The following is a 16,357-nucleotide window of genomic DNA, read 5'->3' on the forward strand; positions in this document are numbered from 1 at the left end:
CCCACCACGCCCCGGTCGGTTGACTGACGGTGCGCGGGGGAGGAGCTGGGAGCGCCCAGGCGGAGCTGACACGTGGGGAGGCAGGAGTGTCGGAGCAGGATTTGGCGTGTGGGTGGGTGTGTCCGTGAGTGGAAGAAACCAACCAGGCTACCTCGGCGTCTCCATTTTCTGGTACTGCTAATCAGACCTGGCGAATACGAAAGCTCTCCCCACGCCTTGGATCCCCTCATAAGTGAATAACAGGCGCGGACACCACGAGGCTCCGACTGCAGCCCTGGGCTGCCCCCGACGCCCGGCGCCTGGCGCCTCCTCGCGAGCCTCCCCCACCCCGGCGCGGTGGTAGGGCCCGGCGTACGTCACCCATTGTTTACAAATCAACCCGAGCCGGTAGGATTCCGGCTCCGGCGGCGGCGGCGGCGACTGGCGAGTGCGAGTGCCTGGCGGGCTCCGGCTTTAGCCTCGGCCCTGGCCTCGGCTTCGGCCTCGGCCTCAGGACCGCGCCCGCCTCCACCGCGGCCCACCGAGCCCTGGGGCTAGCCGAGTCACCAGCGACGCCCGTAGAGCTCCGAGTGCCCGGGCGGGGGGCCATGCCGTGCCGGAGGGAAGAGGAAGAGGAAGAAGAAGCCGGCGAGGAAGCAGAGGGGGAGGAGGAGGAGGACAGCTTCCTCCTGCTGGAGCAGTCGGTGACGCTGGGCGGCTCAGGCGAGGTGGACCGGCTGGTGGCCCAGATCGGCGAGGCGCTGCAGCTGGACGCGGCGCAGGACAGCCCAGCTTCTCCGTGCGCGCCCCCGGGGCCGCCGCTGCACCCCCCGCGGCCGTCGGCGGCGGGACCGGTGGACAAGGCACGGCCCTCGGCCCTGCCGCTCCTTCTGCCGCCCGCGTCGGTCGCGGCCTCGGACCCGGCGCCCCCAGGGGCCCTGCGTTGTACCCTCGGGGACCGCGACCGCGTGCGAGGCCGGACTGCGCCCTACTGCGTGGCCGGGTTCGCCGCCCACCCTACCTCGCTGCGCGGGCCGTGCCGGCGTGGGTGGCTCCGGCGCGGCCCCGCTTCTCGCCGCCTGCAGGAACAACGCTGGTCCCAGGGTAGGAACCGCGCCGGCGACGACGACCCGCACGATGATCGGCTCTTGCAACAGCTCGTGCTCTCGGGAAACCTCATCAAGGAAGCCGTGAGAAGGATCCAGCGAGCCGTCGCAGCGGCCGCCGCGGTTGCAGCCACAGGCCCTGCTGGTGCCGCCGGGCCCGGGAGCGTTCGTAACGGACCGGATCCGGTCACCCTACAGCCCTCAGGCGCCCTGCACTGACCCGAGACCCCTGGGAAGAGGAAGGGGAGGCCGCCGCACAGACCCGACGGCATCCTGTCCCTACCAGCCTAGAGGCTGAAGCCGCAGCTATCCTGAGAGCTACCGCCTAGGCTGCGGGGGAGGCGCGTAGAGACCCTGAGACTAAAGTTACCGGCCCTTGAGAGGCTGTTGGAGAAAACATGAGAGTGGAGAAATGCACGGGCCAGGGCGCGCCCGTGCCGCGTGAGAGTTTTCCCAGGCCGTCCCGGGGCCAATCACCCAGGATAAACTGGGAGAACTATGGCAGCTACTTATATCGACTTATATCTGACTTAGCCCTTGGGGCCGTTCTGGCTTGGATTGTTTAAAGATAGGGCTTGAGGGGCGGAATCGTGAGGGCTTTATAACAATACTTGAAAACTGATGAGACGCACACATTTTCTCTTTGTTATCCGGTGGAGGAGCCTAGTGAAAATGGTGCTACAATTGCTGTGCAGAAAAATTCGGGGGGCGGGGGGGGGGGAGAATGTAAAAGTTTGGTGGATGTGTTGACATCGTCCACCTTTTCCCACCTATTTGGTCGCTGGTGGAGGTGGAAGATGCGAACTCCGGTTAGGGGTCCGAGGGAGTTGGAGAGCTTCGAAGGTGGGAAGAGTTGGAGTTGAATGTGTACTTTTAAGTGGCCTGACCTTGCCACCTGTAGTTCAAGGTCACAGTTTGCTGTAAGTGGAAAGCTTTGCGGTTCCTGGGAGAACTCACTCACCCCGGAGTCTTTCTTTCCGCCCTATCTGTGCTTTGCTACCGCTTGGAGTCTCCCGAGAACACGGGCAGAGAGGGACTGTGTGGGGAAGAGTTATTTTTCTCCCCTGCTTTCCTCTTTCCAGAACTACTACTCCTCCCAGGAGGCCACTCTTGGCCATGCTGCAAGCTTTCTTAGAAACAGTCATCAACCACCTCTTGAGTGTCCCCTGTCCACCCAGTCCATTTTCTCGTGTCAGTACAGGGTGGATGAGAGACCCTGCCCGTTTTTCTGCTCTGACCCTCTGTGAGCCATGGGCCTGAGCCTCCATGGTTCCTCACCGGGCACGGTTTGTTTCCTCCTGCCAGGCCAGCTCTTTGTGAGTGACTGAAACAGTTTTAAAATGTGACTTTCTGAGAGGAAACCGCTGGCTTTACTGTTGTGAAACTTGATGGCCCTTTTGAAAGGTGCCACCCCCAAACTTAAGGTAGCTAAACCATTTTTTTTTTTTTTTTAAAGATCCAATGGCTTGTTCATCCTCCAGATGTAGCTATTGACGTACACTTCGCACCGGAGTGTCTGAAATTGTGGTGGTCCTGATTTATAGGATTTCTTAATTAAAATGTCTGCTGAATAAATTTGGTTTTTGTTTTGGAGCATGGCTTGGCTTTTTGGTGGAAAGTAGGGGAAAGAAAAGCACGTATGGGATACCTTTTAAAATGAAGGGTGTGTTTTGGGGGAATTGTGGGCACCTGGGCAAATCAGTGGAGCCACCTTGTAAGGCTGCAATACTTGAGTGATTCTGGTTGATTTTCCACAAGATCAGAAAGTTAAGTTCAGTTTGTTTGTATTTTTAAGCTGCTAGATGGGCTTCTACTCCATCTGTGGAAAAAGAACATATTTTAGTGGGCTGGAGGGCAGAGAGGCTGCTTCTGTCACATGGTGTCCTCTTGTGACTTGTGCTTACTTCCACGTCCAAATTTCCTTTGCTTTTAAGAGCTCTGGTCATACCAGATTAAGGCCCATCATGATTCAGTTTGCCCTCATCTTAAGAGCTGCAAAGGTCCGATTTATAAATGAGTTCACACCTAGAGGAGTGGGAGTTAGGATTTGAATATGTCTTTGTAGGGTATATGATTCATTCTGCCACAGAGACTGACCCAGTCTAGAGCTGTGGCCCAGGAAGAGGAAAGCAGGGTTTCCCAGAAATTCATTTGATAGCTGTAAAATGGTTTGTCCTCTCCTCATTCTTCTCCCCTCAGCCCCAAACAGAACCCCTACTGAGCCCCTTCCTTCCTGCTCCCTTGCCCTCTTCAAGGAAACCTTTTCTTGTTCAGCCCAGCCCTGCAACTGAGCCCCACTTGGGAACTGCTTCTGGATGCCACAGTGCCAGGGGCCTCTCCTGCTCGGCACCTCTTCCCTGCCTGCCCACCGTCCGCCCTGGCACACTCGCATGCTGAGCCTGCAGAAGGAGAGCTGGTGCTCTCTGGCTTGGGAGTTGACTCAGCCCTGCTGCTTTCCAGCTGTGGTACACTGGGCAAGTCACTGCTCTGAGCTTTTCCTTGTTCTCATTTTTTAAACAATAATACTTAATAGGGTAGTTGGGAGGGTTAAATGAGGACCTCTAATTCTTGGCACCACCACTTGCCCTTCCTTCTTCAAGGGGCCCATATCTGTCTCCTAAATGTGCCACTTAGCCACTCCTTTTCTTCCGCCCAGCCTCTGTTGCGGCTGTAACCTGTAAGTGCATCTTCCTGAACTCCTTCCAAAAGGCCGGCCCACACACCTTCCAAGGGGTCTCTGTCTGGTTTCGTCATTCTGGGTGGTAGCATTATTGAGCACTTACGCCAGGTATCATCCTGGGTGCTTTATGTGCCATGAGGTAAGCACTTTTATCTCCATTTTAGAGATGACGATACTGAGGCCCTGGAGGCTGAGTTGCCTGAAGTCACTACCCTTTTTTTTAAGTGGTGGAGCTGGGATTTGAACTTAAGACTATCTAGCTCTAGGATCTCCTTGTTCCCTCAACCAAGTTTTTGGGTTACTGTATCTACTATGAGACGGCTTCTTGACACCATTTTTTCCCATGTTGGGTTTATTAAACGTTCTTAAGACCATCCGACAAACCTTGCCCCATTACCCCCAACACGGTAGCATCACCCTACTCTTTCTCATGTACCAGCCACATTTGTGTACAAGGTGCTGGGGATCCAAAAAGGGCTGAGGCCGGGTTTGAGACGTCCTGGTGGAACCCCCAGGTAGGGTTAGGGGTTGAGACCTAAAGCAATATGAATCACACAAGAAAGGCACAGACAACATAGGGTATGTGGATGCTTCTTACCTCAGGTACTCTGGGAAAAGTCATGAGGCCAGACAATAAGCTCTCACCCACTGCAGATGTCCTGTGGGTCTGCAACACGGCCAGGACACAATCAGGAATGAGGTCAGAATGGTGACTGCAGACAAGGAGGCACTATGCACAGGGCCTGGGGAGCAAGGTTGAGGGCGGGAAAGGGAATTACCTGAATCCCATGATGGGCAGGCACTCAAGCAGATGTTACTTTGCTCTTTACAGTGGTAAGAGGCAGGAATTATTGGTGGTAGAGCTAAGATATGAACTTGTAAGTCTCAAGTTGGTCCTCTTGCTTCCCACATCCTTTTCTTCGCATACTCCAGCTCCTGCTACTGATCTAGCCATTTGCAAAGGTTATACAGAGCCGAGTCCCAGTCCATGGGCCTGGGTAGTGTTCCTGTGTCAAGCAGACTATGGTCATTTCAGAGGCGTTACAGCCTGGGATAGGCCTTTCCTGGTACTCTGCCTGAACACATACACATACACAGAGCTATTTCTACATTATCTCTATGTATAACCCCACTGAGGTTCAGGGTGTGTGAAATCAGATATTGTTCAATGACTTTCGTTGTCTTTTTTGAACCCTGAAGTTACTCATCTTCCCTTTATCAGCACCACTAAGTAGTGCATTTTAAACATGCTCATTGTGATTTCCTCCCCTCTTTAGCCCAGCTGAAGATGCATCTGGAGAAAGGTAATTCTGACTCTTGTCAGGGGAAGATGTTCAGGAAAACTAGGAAACCATTTTTCATTATACTAGGCTGTGGAATCTAATTTAGACTGAAAGGGCAACAGGCAACAGGCAGGGCAAAGGTAATGATGATAAGCAGCTTGTGATTTTTTTTTTAACCCACCCAAATCAATAAGTCAAACAAACTGTCTGAACAGCCTATCAATTGGGGGTTGTGAATTTTATCCCCATGAGTCAGTTAACAATTGATAAAGAGGAACAGTTAATAAACTCCTTGGTATCAGTTTTAGTTTTCATTCTACTCTATAGTAAGCTATAGAGAAGAGAGTTTCATTCACACAAAAACAACAAACACATCCAACCACCCCAGGCATAAAGGATTACACAAGGTTGTTTCAACAACCAATCTGATCTCAAGCCTCGCTGTGGTAGGACAGTTTGTGTCACAGGGCACTGTCACGTGGGACATCCATGCGTGAGGCTGCCCTTCAAACCATCCCTTCCCACCCTCCTCCAGGCACCTTCCTTTGCATGTCTTTTGTCATTTTCCTTCGGACAAGCCCAGATCCCTCCTAGATGAGGTAAATCCTTTCCTTGGTCCTGTTTCCCCTTTTAGCTACTGTCCCTCCTTCCCCACCTTCTTCAAACTTCTAGGCACCAGAACACATCATCTATGCCCTGCTGCATCCCACTCCCATAGCCTCCACAAGTCCACTGAAATTGTCCCATTTGTTTACTCTGCAGGTATTTACTAAATGCCCATATCCAGGCATTGCTATTAAATACAGCTATGTTTGAGGCATCGGCCTAAGCATTTTTATAAGCATTAGTTCAATAATCCTCCCAACAACCCTGTGAGGTGGGGACTTTTATTATTATTGGACTATTCAGATGAGGGAGTGAGGTTAGAGAGGTGAGTTTTCTTGTCCAGAGTCACACAGCTTTAAAGGAAGGAGGCAGGATGGCGACCCAGGCAGTCTGGCTCCAGAGCCCATATTTTAACAGCCACAGGGTACTGTTCTGAGGCCTCCTGGTTTTCCCTTGGAAATAGCTCTCTTATCTTTTCCTCTCCCTTCCCACCCAGGCCCTTATCGCCTGGTGCCTGGATGCTGAAACAGCTCTCCAACTGTCCTGGCTGACCGTGAATGATCCCCTCAGTGGCTTCACACCCCATGCCTCTGCCTGGTTAATCTGCCTAAAACATCCTATTCATCTTGACATTAAAGAGTATGTAATCTCTTTGGCAGAAGAAGTCATTCATATATGAGCTCCTGAGATAACCCTTCAATGACAGTAAATAAAATGAGTGAGAACAAATTTAACTTGAGGGTCACCTCCTGCAAAGAAATTGCATTATTTTCTCAGTTCAAAATATGGACAACGGTGGACAGGCAGGCAACTGAACTTCAGCTGAGCACTGAATTTTAATTAGAAGGGGGTGGGCTTTCTGGTAGGCGATGGGGAAGTTAAGAGTTGTGTAATATTCCCTGCTGCCCTGTCCTCTGCAGTTCAAGTTTTTCAAATTTCTTTCAAGGCTTGGCTCAAGGATGACCTCCACCAAAAAAAAAAAAGCCTTTCCCAGTTAAACTTCCTCTGCCCTATTATTGCCTCCTCCCAGCACTTTCCTTCATACTTATCTATAGGACAGGGGTATTTAATCAGAAAAATGGTCTTACCTTCAGAAAAAACAGAGGAGTTTGTGCCTTTTAAGAAACAGATTAAAGAAATTAAGAGGTAAGATTTTCTTCTAAAGACTCAAAGTAGTAGCCTATTTCCATAGCTTCCGGGAAGGATGTTGTGTTTTATTATTTGCGGTTTATTATTTGAGTCCTATATAATATCTAATTTAATCTTTGCACAAGGTAGGCTCTTTTCTGATGCCCATTTGGCAGATGAGTCAACTGAGGTAATCGAGGTTCCAGACCCTGTTCCAAATCTTATGTCTTTCAAGAAATGCTGTTATAGGTAAGTCACTCTGCTCCTTTCAGTTACGGATGGACAACCAGGAGGAGGCTCCGCACAGGAGTGAGTTTCTGCCTCCTTTGCATGCCCTGGCTTCCATGCTGTTCAAATGGAGTGACCTCCGAGTGGAAACCTCTCTGGGCTTCCAGTTCCTCGTCTCTAAATGAAGTGGTAGCTCCAGAATGCTGAAGCCTGAGCTCTCCCGGGGCTGACATTCTATGATTACTGAGCATTGGTGGAAGGGGGCGGAGGGGAGGGGAAGCTAATTGAATGAGTTAGTAATTTGGTTGCCAAGGTAACTCCTTCCTGATTGGAAGAAGGGGATCACAGGGTTCAACACAGACTTTGCTGGGTAGGAAAGTGGTGTCTGATCTTAGCTTCATATTTCTGCTTCTGAACTGGAAAAGGAAAGAGACAAAAGTGTGTATAAAAATTGAATCCCAATATTGTAGCATTTGTGCCTTTTTTAGAATGAAATCTTGGGATGGCAGACTCTGGAGTTCTCTGTGATGTACAGCATTCTTTTCTCCAGGTCAGTTATGTTATTTGCCAATTTCTATGTTTTAATTTTTATTTTTTTCCTTGAGCTTATAGCCTTAATCTTTTATCTCATCCAGGCCATTTTCTGTAATCAGCTGTCTTCAAAGGGTCCTGAATATTTTCTGAGAAAGAGGTCACAGCATACCTGGCTTTCCCTAGCTCAGCTGGGGGATGTGGGGCACGGTTTTCCAGGGTTCAGAGGCAGGGCTGCAAGTTGCTAAAATCCATATCATTCACATTGTAATGTATACATGGAGTTGTGCAGTGAACAATACTAGGACTGTCTGACGGTAGGTATCTGGAGAGGCCAGTTGGGCTATTAGAGACCTGAACTGGGAGCCAGGAGACCTGGATTCTAGACTGTGCTAGGTCCCAACTTCATAAATGACCTTCATAGGTCACTCTGTCCTGCCTTCTTTCTTGGACTATTTCCCACCTATAAATGGGCTAATAACTTTAAAAAATCATTTACATAAACCCTGCCTTATTCCAAAAAAGGATTTGGGGGGTACATAGTAAGACCTTGCAGGATTTTTTTAAAAGATGAACTGTTATAGGATTATGGTGCATATAAAGTATCTGATACATAGTAGGCATTAGTTTTGTTCAGTCTTCCTTTTTTAAGGAGGGAGCTGTATTGGGTGAGCCCTAAGGTTAAGCAACCATACTTATTACAAGAAGCTGCCAATATAGCAGTGCAGTGGCATCAAATCATGGCTGTGGGATGGAGAGAAGGCCCTGGATTGCTCCCAACCCTCTGACCTCTGAGAAATCCTACCCCACCTGAGAAGCAAGTGGGGCTGAGGACTCCAGGGCCATTCCAATGCCATGGGAAGTCAGCACCTGAGCACTTCCCCTTGTCCCTGCCTCCCCAAGGTTGTAGCTCACTGCACCACTGGAGGCGGCCATCCTTCCTCAGTTTGTGTGAGAGCCTCTGTAATCACTCTCCCCTTCCTGGGCATCACTGGACTGAGCCTGCTGTGACCTTCTGGGCAGGTTGTGGGAAATGGTTGGCTCAGTGTGTTCTGGAGATACTCCTCAAAGGCCATCTGAGGTCTGAGGGAGAGAGGGAATGGGCGGTATAGATGTCAGGCATTGGTCAAAAGAGAGTTTGAAAATTGGGACTCTAATAAGTCATACAGCACTCAATCCCGAAGGCATTTTTGGAATCATGGCATACCCTCATTTCTGGAGAAACTTGAGGACCCAGGTGCTTGGCTACATAGGCAAGGAAGGGGCAGTAAAGTGAAGGGAACTACATACAAAATGTCCATCTCCATTTCATGCTGGCCACCATGTGCTCTGTATCTCATTTTCCTTGTGTTGCACAGATGAGAAAACTGAAGCTCACAGATGCTGAGCTACTCATCCAGTCGTTAGTGGATCCTGGATACCCTTTCTGCTGCCCAGCCCAGTTCCTGATGAGTCGCTCCTCCTCTTCCTTGAGGGAACAGACTGGAGGAACCGAGATGGGCTGTTACGTCACTGCTTAGAGAGAGAATTGTAGCCACATGCACTGGCAAAGAGGAGTCCTTCAATATGCTCCCAGCCAGTTTTCCCACCACCAAGACCTGAATCTTGAGCAGCACCCCTAACCAACAAGCTGCTTCAGCCTTAAGGGCCACCTCGTAGAACAGGTCCATTTAATAATCACAGTAGGAAGAAAGAAAGAAAGTAAAAAAAATAAGCCTCCCAGTCCATAATGACTTGACTGATCTCATGTCCTTTGCTAATAGAGACAGCTTCATAAAACATTGCTATTACTAACTAGTAACCCAAAAGGCTCTGAGGTTTTGGTGAATGGGATTGGTCCAAGACCTGACCTCACTTTCATTTAATTTCATGCCAGGACCAATGCACACCCAGCCGCTCACTCGCAGACCTTGTCTAACTAGTGAGATACTCAGACACAAAGGCACTCTAATTCCATCCACAAGCCAGGCTGATGGGGATTTCAAGTGTTTTCTTGTTTATGGAGAGCAGGGAAATATGTTCTGTACATCTTTCCCACAGATGATGAGGATAAACTAAAACCAAACAAAAAAAACCAACACATTTATTCAAAACGGATATTTTGGTTAAGATAACATCCTATAATCAGGATAGCCAACATTCCAGACACTCCGCTGCGAAGTGTAGATATGTCAGTAGCCACACCTGGACGATGAGCAAGCCATGGCCTCTTATGGAACTACAACAGAACGGTGTTAGCTCCCTCAGAGTGAGTGAACAGTACGTTCTGAGCATTTCACTACGATTCACAATAGCAAAGCCGGCGGCTGCTCCATTTGGAGGGTCACATTTTCTACTCGGTTTCCTTCACTTACAAAGACAAGCGGGCAGGGCTGGGGGGAGGGGCCGAGGGAGGAAATCAACTGCGTCTATCCAGGGAATTGCAGCTGTTATTGCAGATGGCCCCGGAGAGCCCGTTACAAGCAGCAGGGCAAGGCTGTGTGTCCCTGGAGTGCCCATCACGTGGCGTTTCCCCAGCCTCGAGCCAGGGCCCCCAGGAGCGCCAGTGCCAGTAGGACAGCGGGGCCGAGGGGGAGAGGAGGGAGCCAGGACGTCGGCTCAACACAGTTTGCAAGAAAGCCTGGGGCGCTCCAAGGGCGGCGGCCCCCCGCGGGCAGCACAGGCGCCCGGCACGTCCCCGCCTTCCCACACCCACTGTGGCGGCGGTCCGCGTGTCCTCAGGAGACTCCGGCACTTGCAAAACACCGCGCTCTTCTCAGAGTACAGGCGGACTCCAAGGACTCTTCTACCCTGCTGCAGTCCCGCAACCTAGTGCGCGCCCAGGAAACAGTGACCTTGAACCCGAGGAGGGGTGGGCGCGCTGTTAAAGCCAACTTTTAGAAAGGACTGACCGATCACTCCGCGCCTCACCCTGCCTTTCTACTCTGCTATACCTCCCTCCCGCGCCCAACTCAGCCGTCCCCACCCGGAACTACAGCCTCCCCCGACAGCTTTGAAAATAGCAGCCAGTTGCAAAGCAAAGAGGCAGAGAAAAAGGCTACTTCTATTCAACTCCAAAAGGTTCCTTTCATGGTACCGTGTGTTTTCTATTAAGAGCCAGCACTCCAAAAGACGTGAGCTGGATTTTTGTTTGTGTGTCATAAATTTCCAACTCTGGCAGTTTGCAGCACTCCCTGAAATTCTCATTGTCTACTCATCTACCCCCCCACCCCCGCAAGTGGATCAGGAACCAGCCCTGAAAAGGTAAATCTAGCAACTGGGATCATCCGCCAGTTTAAACCCGGGTTCTGGGCAGCATCCTTCGGAGGCGCTGCTGGCCTGAGAAGCGTGGACCGTAGCCACATGGCGACCCAGCTGAACGGCCCTGAGAGGCTGCGTGGAACTGCACCCTGCTCGGCCAGGACGGGACACGCCAAATAAGGAGTCCCACTGACTGTGAGTTTGGGGTGCGAACTGTAATCTGCCTTCGATAGGACCAAGACCGGTATTTCAAATACTCTCGACCCCAGCTCCCCGCGAAACATTCGGATTTTTGGATTCTTTGTCTTCGTTAGCTTACTTTCCCCATTTCCAAAGGCGCGAGTTCTCTGTCAGTCTCAAGCAGGGCTTACAGCATCCCCCACCCCCCACCCCGCCGGGAACCCCTTGCTCTCAAGTAAGAGGCCGGACCGTGGCTACCCTGGCGAACTAGCTGCCGGGTACAAGGATGCCGTCTGCAGTTCTGAGCTGCGCCCTCCTGCCAGAGGCACCCGGGTCACTGCGGGCCTCGAGAGGGCTGCGAGGGGAAGGGGGCTCATGCACTGGGGCCGACACAGGTCCCAGGAGCGAGCGCTGGGGAAGCTTTGTGTGTAACTGCAGCCGTCGCGAGTGAAGCCTCCGCACCGCCTCCTTGATGAGGTTGCCCGAGAGCACAAGCTGCTGCAGGAGACTATGCGGGTCATCGTCGCCTGGGCGGGCTTCGGGTAGGGAGCCGCGTCGCTGCTGCAGGCTGCGGGATGTGGAGGCGCCTCGGAGCCATTCTCGCCGGCACGGGCCCGACAGCGTCTGCGGAGCAACCCCCTTGCCCGCCCCCGTTGGCCCATCGAAGCCCGGTTGAGAGAGTAATGGGGCCAGTGCGCTGGGACCCACCGCAAGCTCCGCCACGCAGTAGGGCGCAGTTCGGCCTCGCACGCGGCCGCGGTCCGCCAGAGCGCAGCGCAGGGCCCCCGGGGGCGCCGGGCCCGTGGGCTCGGCTGACCCCAGCGGCAGAAGCAGCGGCAAGGCGGGGGGCCGCGGGGGGTGCAGAGGCAGCCCCGGGGGCGCGCACGGGGAGGCCCGGCTGTCCTGCGCCGCGTCCAGCTGCAGCGCGTCGCCGATCTGGGCCACCAACCGGTCCACCTCGCCCGAGCCGCCCAGAGTCACCGACTGCTTCAGTAGGAGAAAGCTGTCCTCCTCCTCTTCCTCTCCCTCTGCTTCCTCGCCGGCTTCGTCTTCCTCCTCCCTCCGGCACGGCATGGCTCCTCGCCCGGCGGACCCGGAGTTCTGAGGGCTCCGCTGGTTTCTTGGCTCCCCTTGGGGCTCGGTGGGCCGCGGTGGAGGCGGGCGAGGTCCTGAGACCGAAGTCCCCGCGGGAGCCGACGCGGAAACCGGAGACCGCCAGGCACTAGAGCCGGGCGCCAGCAGCCTGGGGAGCCGGAATCCTACCGGCTCGGGTTGATTTGTAAACAATGGGTGACGTAGCGGCCGGGCCCTACCACCGCGTGAGGGTTGAGGGGTGTTCTGCCAATTGAGGGGTGGACTCCTGCAGGTCTGGGATCCAGGGTGAAGCCTTGCTGCCCCTGAGTTCCGGGCCACTGAGTGCTGTGAGTCGCGGCGCGCTGGGGAGCTGTTCCTCTTTCTCTCAGCCAGGCGTGATGAGCATTTTTCAAAACACGGACCCCAGTTTGGACTCTGTTGGTTTCTTCCACACGCGGGCACAGACACTTACACCCACACACCCACACACCCTTCCTTTCAGCGCGTCGGCTCTTCTTGTTTCAGCCTTTGCGCTTTGGAGTCCGGATTGGAGGCGTATGGGGAGTGAGGACGTGGAGTGCTGGAGAGGCGAGGCTGGAGAGGAGAGGGCGTCAGCCTAGGGACCTGACTGGAGGTTAGGAAAAACGAAGCCGACCGGGTTGGAAGGGAAGAAGGGACATTGTGGTGCTAGTGGGAGTGGCGGAGTTGGAGATGGCAAAGCAGGGCCGCAGATCGTGGCCTTTCTTGATCGGGAGGGTGGGCGTGCGAGGTGGGTGCTGGTCTAGGACTGGCATAACTCGAGAGGAGGTTGTCAGTCTTGGGAGGGCGTGTGAGCTGGAAAGCTCCTAAGATGAATGCCTCATCCCTGTAGGGGAGGAGCAGAAAATGATCCTCTAGCGTCATGTTGCCTGGAGGCTTTGGACCTTTATTAAAAATCCTAAACCTCTCAGGTTTAATCTGTAAACTCCACTTGTAGTTAGACTTTTGTTTTTTAGGCCAAATTATTAAGGGATATTATCAGGGTGATGGAAATACTCTTAAATTGGATTATGGTGGTTGCACAATTCAGTAAATTTACCAAAAATCATTGAATGTACATTTAAAATAAGTGAATTTTATGATATGTAAATCAATAGGGTTGTTTTGAAAATTAGCCATAAAGTACACACACACAAACACAGAAACCAACCAGGAGTTTGGACTCTGTGCAAGGCAGTGGGAAGCTGCTTTAAAACATTCAGCAGGAAAAGCCTTAAAAAAAAAAGTAAAAAAAAAAAAAACAAACAAAAAGCACCGAGCATTGAGCAGGAGAGTGTCAAGATTTAGAGGAATGCAAGAGGAAAAGACAGCCTGGGGATACAGTTAAGGAAAAAGGGTCTTGGTGGATGATGCAGAGGATGATAGTTACAGGAGCAATCCTTTAGAAATGGGTGGGCGTGGAGCAAAGAGGTTTAAGGATTGGGTTTAGTTTTGTCAAGGGCGGTGGAAGGAGTGAGAATAGAGGAGGAGGCAGTATGAAGAAAGCCACTGAATTTCTAAATCCAGATAATCTGGCTTCTACAGGGTGTCATAAAATTCTTCCTCTCGTTTCGGTGGGTTCCTTAGGATTTTCTGTAACAAGATCTTGCCATCTGCAAATAGAGCTGTTTTTATATTTTCCTTTCCAATCTAGATGTCTTTTATTTTTCTTGCCTAATTGCCCTGGCTAGAACCTCTAGTACAATGTTGAATAGAAGTGATGAGAGTAGACATGTTCCTGATCTTAGGGGAAAGCCTTCATTCTTTCACCATTAAGTATATTAACTGTGGATTTTTCATAGATGACCTTTATCAGGTTGAAGAAGTTTCCTTCCATTCCTGATTTGTTGAGTGTTTTTATCATGGAAGGGTCATAAGCTCATTTTAAATAGTAGTTCATTTGAGAGCGCAGCCAAGGGAGCCATTTGTTAAGTATAATATTCTGAACCTGATTATGTAAAATTTTAAGAAAATAATTAGTAGCAATTTACAATTTGTGCTTGTGTTCTTTGTTTTAAAATTCACAAACATCATACTTTGTTGTGGGGATGAAAAAGGGTACAACCACTTTGGAAAAAGATTGGACAGTTTCTTATAAAATTAAACATACCTACCTTATGACACAATAGCAATCCTAGGTATTTTACCAAAGGGAATTAAAAACATAGGTCCACATCAAGGCCTATAGGTAGATGATCACAGCAGCTTTATTCATAAAAGCCAAAAACTGGAAACAGCCCACATATTCATCAACAGATGGATGGAAAAACAAATTATAGTTATGATCATAGTATGCCAACCAGGGAATACTACTCACCAACAAAAAGGACTATTGCTACATAACATGGATGAACCTCAAAAACACTATGCTTAGTGAAAGAAGCCAGACAAAAAAAGAGCGTGCACCATATTGTTTTAGTTTCAATATTTGCTAAATATTTGATATTTGCTAAAACAGATACCATAAATGGGTTGGCTTAAACAATGGACATGTATTGGTTCACAGTTTTGTGACTAGGAAAAGTCCAAAATCAAGGTGTCAGCCAGGTAATGCTTTTCCCAGAAGATGGTGGCATTCTGGGGCGAGCAGTGGGTGATCCTTTGTCCTTAGCTTTTGTGTCACATGGCATTGCACATGGCAACGCCTTCTTTCTCTTCCTGGTTCTGTTGGCTTTCCCTTTCTGGCTACTCCCTGTTGCTTCTCTCTGTCTGACTTTCACTCTGTTTATAAAGGACTCCAGAAATCGGGATTAAAGAACAACCTGATTTAGTTGGACCATGTCTTAATTGTAGTGACATCTTTAAGAGATTTTACTTACAATGGGTCTACACCCACCAGAATGAGAACCAAGACCAAGAACATGTCCCACCTGGGATGCATGATTCAGTCCACCACACATATGATTCTTTGTATATGAAGTTCTAGAACAGGGCAAACTAATTTTTGGTGGAAAAGTCAGAAGACATTGCCTTTGGAGAAGGTGGTGGCAAGAACAGGGCAGAGACTGGCTGGGAAGAGACCTGAGGGAACTTCAAGTGGTCCTGGTATTGCTCTATATCTTTATAGGGATTTGGGTTTCACAGGTGTATGCATGTGCCCAAACTCATTGACTGGTACACTTAAGATTTCATTGTGTGTAAATTTTACATGAAAGAACTATAAACAAATATCAAACTCTGGTTAATAATAGACATGCTGAGGACTCGGGCAAGATGGTGGCATAGAGAGGAGTGGAAACTAAGTAGTCCCCCTGGAACAACTACAAAAAACCAGAAACAACTAGTAAATAATCCAGAATAACTGCGGGGGGACAAACGAGACCATCCATTCATCATACACCAACCCAAATTGGGAGGAATGCCCAAGAACACAGCATAAAATCTGTAAGTAAAACCTGCGGAACCAGGTCGTGAGACCCCCTCCCCCATAGCCCGAGCTGCGGAGCTGCGTGGTGCCACAGAGAAGCTCTCTCCCAGCAAGCGAATACAGCTCAGCTGAGCTCCAACTGGGGTTTAAGTAGTGAGCGTGAACTGCTCACTACAGGTACGCAGCCCCAAAAAACAGACAGAGGCTTTGGGTGACGACTCACCTGGGAGAGCCGGAGGGTTGCCTTGGACTGGGTCTGAAGGGGACTATCTGTTTCTTTTTTGGCTCATTGGAGAAAGCCCCAGTCATTTTCAGTTTCCGGGGCTGTGACTCTGGGAAGGGTGGAGACAGCACAAGCAGAGAGAGAGACCACTGAAATGCTAATGACCTCCACCTGAGGGGTCTGTCTTCTCTAGGAGGAAAGGGGTGGGGCCCTTTCCATTCAGAACCAGACCCCAGAGCCTGGGGGAACATGGCCATACCTCCTCACACCAGTCAAGAATTATAGGCTAACAGGCGTCACCTGCTGGACAGAAAAGCACAGTGACCTGAGGCATCAAAGGGTGGAGCAATTTTCTAAGACACACCCGCAGGGAAACCAGATACTGAATATTTCTTCACTCTGAGACCTGAGCCTGTTCTGGTCTTGGAAAACCTGATTTGGATAATCAAGGAAACCATGCCTAGACAACAGAAAATTACAACCTACACTAAGAAAAACAAAGTTATGGCCCAGTCAAAGGAACAAACGTACACTTCAACTGAGATACAGGAATTTAAAACAACAAATGCTAAATCAATTCAAAAAGTTTAGAGAAGATATTGCAAAAGAGATAGAGGCTGTAAAGGAAGCACTGGACATGTATACGGCAGAAATCAAAAGTTCAAAAAACCTACTAGTAGAATCTATAGAAATGAAAGGCACAACACAAGAGAT

At 50.4% G+C, this 16,357-nt stretch overlaps 3 protein-coding genes across 3 annotated transcripts in view; 2 read left to right on the forward strand and 1 right to left on the reverse strand.

The window, feature by feature from the left end:
* Window positions 1–410: 410 nt before the first annotated feature.
* FRAT2 (FRAT regulator of WNT signaling pathway 2) lies at window positions 411–2,678 on the forward strand. The gene has a single exon (XM_037804534.1). It carries the CDS (start codon window positions 588–590, stop codon window positions 1,302–1,304), a length of 717 nt encoding a protein of 238 aa, XP_037660462.1. The 5' UTR covers window positions 411–587; the 3' UTR covers window positions 1,305–2,678.
* An 8,526-nt stretch (window positions 2,679–11,204) lies between these two features.
* On the reverse strand, window positions 11,205–12,214 carry FRAT1 (FRAT regulator of WNT signaling pathway 1). The gene has a single exon (XM_037804260.1). It carries the CDS (start codon window positions 12,033–12,035, stop codon window positions 11,229–11,231), a length of 807 nt encoding a protein of 268 aa, XP_037660188.1. The 5' UTR covers window positions 12,036–12,214; the 3' UTR covers window positions 11,205–11,228.
* Window positions 12,215–12,312: 98 nt separating this feature from the next.
* ARHGAP19 (Rho GTPase activating protein 19) overlaps window positions 12,313–16,357 on the forward strand; it is a 156,250-nt gene continuing 152,205 nt past the window's right edge. Inside the window, exon 1 of the mRNA XM_037804259.1 lies at window positions 12,313–12,669. The gene's annotated coding sequence lies outside the window, so the exon portion shown is untranslated. The remainder of the gene's footprint in view (window positions 12,670–16,357) is intronic.

This window comes from Choloepus didactylus, chromosome 15 (genome assembly GCF_015220235.1).
Source record: "Choloepus didactylus isolate mChoDid1 chromosome 15, mChoDid1.pri, whole genome shotgun sequence".
Lineage (NCBI taxonomy): Eukaryota > Metazoa > Chordata > Mammalia > Pilosa > Megalonychidae > Choloepus > Choloepus didactylus.